This window comes from Aspergillus vadensis, assembly GCF_003184925.1.
Source record: "Aspergillus vadensis CBS 113365 unplaced genomic scaffold BO88scaffold_40, whole genome shotgun sequence".
In the NCBI taxonomy this organism is placed as follows: Eukaryota; Fungi; Ascomycota; class Eurotiomycetes; order Eurotiales; family Aspergillaceae; genus Aspergillus; species Aspergillus vadensis.
In genome coordinates this window covers 185,564-195,570 of record NW_020292078.1, presented here as the reverse complement: position 1 = coordinate 195,570, position 10,007 = coordinate 185,564, and the positions used below count along the sequence as shown (strand labels likewise).

Here is a 10,007-nt window from a genome sequence, read left to right as displayed (position 1 = left end):
GCAGTACAAAAAAAAAAAAAAAAAAAAGGGGGGGCTGGTGCTGGTTCTTCTAGTCTGGTTTGGAATGGACTCTTCCTAAATGTAGGTATGTGATGATCGGATTCTTTTTCTCCGTTTCAGCTACACTCGTCTATCTGCTTGCTTGGTTAGTGTGGTGCTACTGCTACTGCTAATGCTCATGCTACTGCGAGGAAAGGAGGGAGGGAGATGCGTGTCATAGGTAGACAGACACAGGTGGGTGGGGAGAGGTGTCTATCTGTGAGATGCATGCCAAATAACTCATGACTGTTCGTGTGGAGATGATTTGAATTTGTTTTTGTTCGTTCTGGATCGTCGGGTATGGTGTTGTTATTGTTAGAAAGTGTCATGGTTACAATGGCATCTCACTCATACTGCTGAGACTGACGGCGCGGTTACCGACAGAATATGCATCGCTTTGCCTAAAATAGAGCGCATTTCCCCTTCAGGCCTTGTGCAACATCATGCGTTTCTATTGTGGAACAGTCTTTCAATCGTCTAGTCAATCTAAGACAGGAACATGATTCAGCCGCTGAAACCCAAAGCAAATGCCAACTGAATGTCATAATGAAATACATCAAGCCGTCATAATACACTCTGATCATGCCATGCAATGTAGACACTGGTTCTGGTCGTCTAATATCAAATGCAAACAAAGTGGTATATGAAACAAAAGAGTCAAATACTAACATCAACCTAGCCTCAGTTCAGAAACTGAGTCTCCGGTTGCTGTCGAAGAAGGTAGTGGAAGATGCGCCAAATGCCCTTCAGCACTTCCACACGGTCTTCGCCGTTGAACAGGTCGTACCACCGGGTGCGTCGTAGCTGTAGAACATGCCACGGTTGCTCCGGCGTGTCGGTTACAGGCGGGAAGTTGCTGGACCCATTGGTGATGACTTCGAGATATCGTCGGTGTACGCGCAGATGAAGGATCGACACATGATGATTGATGGAGGACAATAGGTAGATCTGCCGTTTCAGTTAGTCCTATCCATGGAACCCAGACAAAGTATGATCAAAGCAGGCCACTTACATCGTCAAATGCACTGTCGAGCGGCTTCCCAATCTGTATATACCGCATCCGCTTGTCCCAAAGACCGGGTCCAGGCTGGATAATCTTCCACCTGTCGCTGTTGCTCATTTTTCGCGCAGAGCTCGGTCGACGCGATGCGAGGAACGGGTGCTCGTACTTGGAGCGCTTGCGAGCGTATCCCGACTCGGATGGCAGCTTGTCCTCCCCATGTGTCTCCTTCTCATTGTCACTGACGGAGTCGTTGGGAGCGCCGCCCCATCGGGGCACGGTTGTCCACCACTTGCCTTCACCTGGTCTCACCTCTGCTTCCCCTTGTCTCGCCCGTTCCTGAGCTGTCAGGAGCATGGCACCCACCTCCCGAAGCAAATCACACACCTCTCCCATGCCAGAGCCTGGGGCATCATGTGGCCCGCGCCATGAGGTCTCAGGTCGGCACTGAGCGGCAAAGATAGGCCCCTCCATTATACCGCTCCGCGCCAGTTGACGGTCCTTTGGCGATCGTGCTGTTTGGAAGGTGTGTCGAACAGGAAAGAGCAAAGTCTTCACGGCCAGCCGAGGTGGGGAGATAGGAGGGGCCGCCTGGCAGCCAAAGGGCCAAGCAGCCATTTCGGCCAACGCTCGAACGGTCTCCTCACGTACATCCTCGGGCATCTCCTGTCCGGCACCAAGACGGCGACCCTTGTACATAGTAACCATTTCCTGCTGTGTATCTGGCTGCGCCTGAGAACCGTCTTTTGTCGCTTCTGCAGGCGGCGCTAGGTCCACGTCCATGGGCGTTTCCGTATGATCTTGCGCCGCTGGCAGTTGAGCATCCCCATCCGTCTGCATTTTGTCTGCGCCTTCCTGCTCTGCCGGTGGGGGCGGCGTTTTCGGGCGCTCGTAATACTCGTCCAAACTGGTGTCCCAGTATTGAGCCATCCGTTCCAGGCCGGTCCAGAACTTCCTCGTTTGAGCCACACGCACCCTTTGACGGCCCTCGCGGGGCGGCAGTCTGCCCACCTCTCTGAAAGCGTCATCGTTATCCAGCAGGAGCTCGTTCTGCAACGCCTCGAATCGGTCTCGGGAGGGGTATGAATTGCCATTGTCCATCAGGATGGGACAGCCATCCTCATCCACCGGGGACGAGCGGGCTAACGAGTTATCCCAAGGGAGCGGAGGAGCCGTGTTTGACCCGCTCGGACGAACGATGTCTGCTGCGGACACATTCTCTTCTAATCTCAGATTGAGCGCCTCGAATTTCTGCGGGTTGATATCCTGTGGCCGTCGGATTGACGCCAGCACTTCACTCAGTCTCGACAAAGTAGCGTCCGGGTCCTTGTCCGAAAGTTCCGGCAGGTGGTAAACGGGGAAGTCAAGGGGTGTGGGGGCGGGAGGAGGACGGCGCTCTTTCTCCGGTTCGGAACTCACGGAGGGTAGGCCTGCATCGCGTGTCAGTATTAGGGGTTGAACTCTATGAGTGCGCTCAGGTCAGTCGGCCTGGCTGACAGCAGGCCTGGAGGGTTGGGGGCCATTCAGTTGGCTCCTAGAAGCAGCTGGAGACTGATGGGACAAAGCGCGACCGGCTCAGCGACCGGGTCTCTCCAGCATCACACCACCACTACCACTTTAACCACCTTCTGATGGGCCCACGCCAGTAGAAGGGAGCGCACAAAAGACGAGACGAATCTAAAGGATGCAAGGGGAGGGCGATTGACGGCCGAGCGGGAGGGAGAAGCTTACCCAAGGTACTACACCAGCCAAACATGATGCCGTAATTAGATTGCGGGAAGGCGGAACGGGAACCAACTGATGGGTTGTGTTTGTGATCTTTCTCTAGTAGTATACTATGCGCCGAATCGAGTCGAATCAACAGTTCAGAAGGGATGCGACGGTGGATGCGATGCGAGATCTCAGCACTAGACAGAGGCTGAGTCGGTTTAGTTCATCACTCTGCGATGTGAGGCTAACCGGCAGTGGGGGAGAATAAAAAGAAGCACGAGGCACACGGAGGAAAGACAAATAAGAGGGCGGAAATCAAGTAGTGGAAGTAGATGAACCAGTCAGCGGGAAGAATGAGAAACTTGGTTAACTAGTGGCTGAGTTGGAAATTGTTGGATGGCCGAATGTGTGGAGGGTTGGGTGGATGATTGTTGGATAAAGGCGATGATGGCAGTGGAGAGAGAGAGTAGGAAGAGAGAGGGGAAGGAAGTGCATGCATTGAAATAGAAATAAGATAGTAAGTAGTCTAGTAGTAGCAGTGAAGAAAGAAGGTCAAATGGTCAAATGGTTTAGTCGCCTTCCAGTTTGCCTTAGCCCTCTCTCGTTAGTCCTTCCTTGACACTCCCGAGCTTCATTGGAATCCATCATTCTCCTTCCCCTCCAAGTGGAGTTGGACCCATTCAGTCCATTCCCTTTTCTCTCTCCTCTCTTCCCATCTATCCCCAATACCATCCATCCATTTCACACTTCCGGGATTCCTCTTAACACTTTTGCCTCTGGGACCCAATTTACCCATCCGTGAAAGGTACCTGGCGATTTCCCCGGGCCCAATATTGCGGGGGAAGGAGAAAAGTAAGGGGATAACCATGGCTGCCCAGCGCCTTTCCCATTCTTGGGCTCTTGCGAAAGAACGGAACATTCTCTCTGGCTGTGATGTCAATTGACTTCCGATCCACCTTTTTCTGATGGCGTTTCGACCAATACGTATCCCCCAAATTCTGGGTGAAGGAGGGGACAGCACTCCATAGTAGATGTGATCCCTGGAAGGGAAGATGGAGATCACAAGTCCCGCGGTGGCAATCCTTGTCTTTCTCTCTCTCTCGTCTTCTGACTATTGCGCAGGTGCACCCCGTCCTTATCCGGGGATATCATCACGCATACATACATATACATCATCCAGGGCCCCTCGTGGGTGATCCAGTGAAATTTGAAACCAGAGAATTGAGTCTAGGTCTAATTTGCACCCCGTAGATGCCACTACAACTGTCAATGTCAATCGTCCAAACCCAGACCAACTGGTCAATTCTTCATCCGAAAGATGGGAACTGTCCCAATCAGGCTAGATTATCCTGACTCAGCCTGCACATGATGGCACTAATGTGGAAGTGGATTAGCGGTGGCTGACTGGGATGTCCTAAAAGAGTAACTCAGTCACGGGGCCCCCACTTGATGGTCGCCCTCAGCCAATGAATATCTGCCAATCACATTTTCCTCACAATTATCTAATTAAACCAATCAGGGCAATTGCGCCAATCAATTCGTCCATCTCCATCTCCATCTTCTCCCTCTCCCATCTATCTACTATTCATCTATCCATCTATCCTTCTTTCCCTTCCTCCACGGTTCAGCTCCATCAGATAGATGAATCCATTCGATGTTCCATGTTGTGACTGACTTTGGTTCTCTAGGCTTATCCCCCTCCCCACCCCCTTCCATAATCCAATGAGACCCGTTCCAACGTCTGGTGGTTCCTGACCACCACCCCCCAAGGGCCGTTAGTTAACATAACGCTAGGGGCGAGGGGCCTAAACCCCCCTCTCTGGCCAGCGACTAATGCCGCCCAGCACCTTCGTCAGAGCTGCCGCTGCATCGCGGATTGGATGTCTTGGATGACTGCGGTTTCATCCACTTCCTCAAGGGCAGCAATCTCTTTCAACCTCCCCCCTGCTTCCTCTCGTCACAGCCGGTTTGTTGGTTCACCTGTACATGGCGCTTGGCCAAACACAATGCGCTTCTTCTTTTTGTTTGTTTCCAGGGTCCCTGGTCCTCTTCTCTTCTCGCTCTCATCCCTGCTCCTTCACAGCCTCTCTCTTTTTCCATAGCTTCTTCAATATATCTGAATCTCTCTTCTTTCTTCACGTGTGATCGAAATCTCACGCGTTTTTGGCCCTCCCGCCTCACCAGCCTATCCTGAAACGGGTGCACCACCTCCAGGCTATTGCCTCTGACATCTGCTGTCATGGCCTGCCCGTCTCCTCCCGGTAGAGAATTTCAGCAATGAGTCGGGCTTAGCATGTGTGTATTTGCTTTCTCTGACTGTATCCACGGCTTCCGTTTGTTCACTCTTTCCATACCTTCGTGAGCCGGTCATTCACTACTACAACATCAAGTACTACTGCTGCTGCTGCTACCATTGCCGCGGCCTCCCCCGCTCGTTTACGCGCCAGAGGCCTCAAATCCAGGGATTCCCTCTTTTTTTCACTTTATTATCATACCTGGTTCTTCATGCAGGCCACGTTCTTCTCTTCTTCCCCTCCTTGATCCAGCAAAGTACTTCTTGCGTCCTCCGGCCTGCGGGCTTGGCGACATGTCCAGGTCGAGCTCTGCGGTTCTCCATCAGAGTTCGAGATGTGCAACTAAAATTCCTCGACACTCCAATATATTTGTGTCTTCAGCGCCAGTAATCACCAGTTCCTCCTTCACCTCAGCTGCGTCCTCTCCCTTATTCACGAATTCGGTCCCCGCGTCTACGACCGAAAGCTCATTGTCCATCGAGCCCTCTGCGTCTAATACATGGCACTCAACAGCTGCAGCTTCAGCAGTTCTTACAGATGCCACGACTACTCAGTCGTTACAACCATCGGTTGTTGACTCGGTGGTCGAGCCTACGACAATTGCATCTGTGACCCTAGCAGATCCTAGCGACTACAATCTCATACAAACACATACAGAGGATGGCACTCATTTCCATATGCCGGTATCGGCGCAGACAAGGTCAATATCAAGCTATCAAACACAGCCGCCGACATCAGACTCCTCCACCTCTGTGCTAAGCTCCATAACGTCAACGACGTCAACGACACAGTACCCCCACACCACCTCTACCTCGTTCATTCCACACTCGGCAGTAACTAGCGCTGTCACTTCAGCCAATAGCTCGTCGCATGGCTACATAAATCAATCTGATCATGGTGGCTCGCACGCCTCACTGCGCGCAATCTTGGGTGGCGTTCTAGGAGGCGTAGCTTTTGTTGCTCTTGCGCTTGCAATAGGTTATTTCGTGATGCGTCACAAGCGGCGCAAGCCCCGTGACGAGCTGGCCACTGGCACGAGTGAAGAACATCTGCAAGATGATGACCGCAGTCCGGCTGCTTCCTCGGCAGGCTCTCATCAAGTATATCAGTCGTGCGGGTCATCTTTCACCGATCACTCCTCCACCCCCTCCAGCCCTCTGCGCGCTATGTTCCCAGTATTTCCGGCCAAGAGCTACCAAGCGCATCGGACCCCTTCCGGTCCCAACCTCCTCTCCGATGCAAACCCTTTCCTAGACTCTGCGGAGATTAAATATGTGTCGCGTGGCAGCGGCGTGCCCAGCAACGCGGGGACGCTTCGCAACCCGTTCGCCGATGCAGCTCCAAGCCACACTGTGGTCATACGGCAATCATACATGTCGCAGCGACCCACGTCAACTGCCTGGTATTCCATGCACAGTGATCGCAGCTTAGGGAGTACACTTCACCTACCTGGGCGGAGCAGCGCGGGTAGTAGCCTGCAACGACTCAGCTACCCGTTCACCGCGGCCGAGCTCGAAGCCTGCGAGCCCATGGCCAGGCTAAGCACGCGCAGTGATCCTTTTGATTTGGAATGTCCACCCCACGCTATGCACAGACGTAGTTCGACCGTCATACCAATAGGGCACGTCTAATCTACAGCTGACGAGGGAGGAAGTTATAGCTTCGCTGCCCGCACATAGTGTGGGGCATGAAGAAGCGCACGAGATATGCGACATGAGTCCACGCTATCATCTGCAATTCAGCATATGGTATTCCCATTTGGGTCGTTGCACGGGGGATGCGAAAAGAGAAAGCAGATTTCACTTCAAGATGACTGTATATGTATTTTATCTTATGATTGGTTCTAGTTGTTATCAGACATGGCACACAGGTGGTAGGTAGCGAAGGGTAAGTAAGTAAGGGTGCCATGCTGTCACAGCTGTATTTGTATGTGTACGATAATTACATGTGCAATTGTCGTGTGCGAATACAACACCCAATGAATTTCTGATTTGAATGCGATGATTCTATCATTTATGCATATCTGTAGTATACCGTGATAAACTATAAGACACTCCATTACATGTTCAGTTACAATATAGTTCTGAACATAGTACCAATACTACTACTAATTTGAAATGTAAAATGTGCAACACTTGTACCTAACGGCAATAGTGGACTAACCGTCACTCAGCTGATTTTGAATAAATCCAATGATAGTTATTTCTCAGGTCATCTTCTCAGCTATTAGTATGCTTCATACGTTTAACAACTGATATTTAGTTTGATGGTGGTGCCAGGTACTTCATAGCAAGTAGTGCCTGGATATATATATATATCCTTGCTTTTTACCTCCGTAGGTACTAGTATCCCCGCGATTCCCCACCACAACTTAACCGCCGAATTCAAGCTGAGAACTTCTGCAAGTAAGTAATAGTAGCAGCACCACTACTAGCTACTAAGAGAATTTCCTATATAATACATACTATCGCTATGAGATTATTCAATATGACATCCAGTAATAGGCTATAGATACTTTTTTTTTTTTTTTTTTTTTTTTTTTTTTTTTTTTTTTTTTTCCTTCCAAGTAACTCTGACGGGAACTACGAGTACGTAGTGGGGGAGGGAATCCACACAGACCAACGTAGATTCGACAAGCCGAGAGAGTAGAAGAGATAAAAAATAAGAATAAATTAGAAGAGTGCATGCAACGAAGTCCAATTATATAGTAATCGGAATTATGATTCTCCTAATAAAATACAACAGGAAGAGACATGAAGTATTACTAGTAGCTGTGCTGAGAGTCAAGAAAGTGGGGATGATGGACTTAATCCATTCCAGGCTGAATGAATGTGAGGGGCGGGCTGGTTTTGACGTAATTGAAGAAGAGGGAGGAGGGGGTTTGGCTGCAACTCAATAGTTTAGGGAGGTTGCGTAAACTACAAGATATACGTTCTAGACCATTACAAGGCACCAACGTTGTGTGTTAACCCTCGGAATGATATTCAGGATGTGCGTTACGACATTACATGTTCAGTGCAGAGGTAAAGAAAAGAGGAAAGAAGAAGCAGCGAGTGCTTTAGGAGAAAAGGCAGCAAGAGGGAAAGATTATATCCGGGCGGGAGTTGGGCTGGATTTGATATCGGATAGCAAGCAAGCAGTGCAAGGGCGAATTCTTTTTTTCTTTGCACGGTCCAGGAAAGGAAGAAAAGTTGGCGAAAAGGATGAAGAAATAGTAAAAAAAAATTGGAAATTTCGTATCACACAAAGCGCCATGCCATTGTTTTGCTTTAACAGTTAGGTCTTTTTCCTTTTTTTTGCGTGGTCCTTTCACATGCTCTTCCCCGTGAAGAGGAAGAGACGGGGATGACGATGATGGTGATGATGGTGCATATCCTTGATCCCCAACCCTGTTCCAGGCTCCCGATACGATCCAAACAACCCCGTCCCGGATGAATCGAGCCACCGAACCAGACCTGCAACGAACACGGAGTGGTCGATCAAAGTCCGTGGGCTGATCGATTCCCTCCCCCGTTTCAACCTCCGCACCGCCCAAGTTCGTTATCTGAGAGGATTTACTCCTGAGCCTCAGCAACGAGGGCGTTCTGCTTGGCCTCCTTGCGCTCCAGACGTCTCTCACGGAGAGCCTTGTTCTTGGCACGCTTAGCATCCATCTCCTCCTTGAGGACGCGCTCACGGTGACGCTCAGCCTTGGCCTTCTGGATCTGTAGTACGGAAAGAGATCATGTTAGCCCCTATTTCCTTATCGTCCAGATAGAATGATCGTATAAACCCGTTCCGTCTCCTATTCTCCGGGGTATAGCGAAAGAACAACATGGCGGCGAAACTTACGTGCTCAATGAGGGAACGCTTGTGCTTGAAGGTGTTACCCTTGCTCAGGTGGTAGAGCTCGTGGTACAGGTGCTTGTCGATCTTGCCGGAGGCACGGTAGCGGACGAGCAGGCGACGGAGGATACGCATGCGGCGCATCCAGAGGATCTGGCTTTAATCCGATATCCATCAGCACACATTCGTTTCATCATTTTCCCTTCGCAGATGATATCTCGCTGAGTCGTGGGCGACCGAGAAAAATCCTTGCAACGGCACTCAAGGGTGAGGACAATGTGCATACCTGGGCATACGAGCCTCCTTGGTACCCTTGCGCTTACCGAGACCACGGTGACGGCCGATGCGGCGGGCGGCGGCGAGCTCACGGGCACGGGAGCGGGAGTGCATGGTGACGGGCTTGCGGATGATGAGGCCATCGCTGACGAGCTTGCGGATGGTCTGGCGGGAGTTGGCGTTGGAGATCTCATTCATCTCATTGGGGTCGAGCCAAATCTTGCGCTTGCCGCAGCCCACCACGGAGGCGGCGAGGCGCTTCTGGGTGCGAAGGTTGACCCTGTGTGGTGCAAAAAAAAGCAGTCGGTCAGCATGAAGTCCAAACCGGTCGGGGGGTTGCTGCTGCTGCTGCTGCGAAAAAGCGCCATCTTGAGGCGAATCCGGGGCGTGTGCACGGGGGAAGAGGGGGGATGGTATACAGTCCAGCGAAGAACAGTAATTCCCCCCCTTGATGCAGCAAAAATCAAGAGCTGGAGATGGACTCACATCTTGATGTCGGCGTATCGACGGTCGTTGGCGGATGATGTTCGTTGCACTCGTCGACGGGTAGAATTCCCAGGGCGAGGAGTTTGAGATACGGCGGCTGATTAGCTAAGCGGTTGTGTCTGCTAAGCGAGACCAGCAAAACCCTCTGTTAGGGTTCGTGCCCCAGACGCTTGTCCCGATCCGGGGAACACCGCCGGGAGCCGCAACGGCGCCTTACAGCATCCAGCTGGAGCATGCTACAGATGTTGGGTTGATTAGAACGTTGGTATGGATTGGGATTACTATCTATATCATCAAATCTTCTTGGATGTTCACCTTCTCAGCGCACGACTCGTCTTCTATCCGTCGCTCGGCGGTGGACCAACTCGGGCAGATGC

The 10,007-nt window shown here is 51.2% G+C and overlaps 3 protein-coding genes across 3 annotated transcripts; 1 reads left to right on the top strand and 2 right to left on the bottom strand.

Annotated features, from left to right (window-relative positions):
* Nucleotides 1-452: 452 nt before the first annotated feature.
* BO88DRAFT_218690 (uncharacterized protein) lies at nt 453-3,087 on the bottom strand. Its single transcript, XM_025701985.1, has 4 exons — nt 2,771-3,087; nt 1,052-2,469; nt 709-987; nt 453-525 (listed from the first exon to the last, which is right to left on the bottom strand). The coding sequence occupies exons 1-3, from the start codon at nt 2,793-2,795 to the stop codon at nt 721-723; spliced, it is 1,710 nt and encodes a 569-aa protein (XP_025557308.1). The 5' UTR covers nt 2,796-3,087; the 3' UTR covers nt 453-525; nt 709-720.
* A 2,076-nt stretch (nt 3,088-5,163) lies between these two features.
* BO88DRAFT_218646 (uncharacterized protein) lies at nt 5,164-6,815 on the top strand. Its single transcript, XM_025701984.1, has one exon. The coding sequence runs from the start codon at nt 5,337-5,339 to the stop codon at nt 6,672-6,674; it is 1,338 nt and encodes a 445-aa protein (XP_025557307.1). The 5' UTR covers nt 5,164-5,336; the 3' UTR covers nt 6,675-6,815.
* Nucleotides 6,816-8,597: 1,782 nt separating this feature from the next.
* BO88DRAFT_477409 (60S ribosomal protein eL19) lies at nt 8,598-9,843 on the bottom strand (the record flags this gene model as incomplete). The annotated part of the gene is made up of 4 exons (XM_025711969.1): nt 9,631-9,843; nt 9,155-9,424; nt 8,875-9,025; nt 8,598-8,747 (listed from the first exon to the last, which is right to left on the bottom strand). Coding segments are annotated over exons 1-4 (573 nt in total). The 5' UTR covers nt 9,633-9,843.
* Nucleotides 9,844-10,007: the final 164 nt, after the last annotated feature.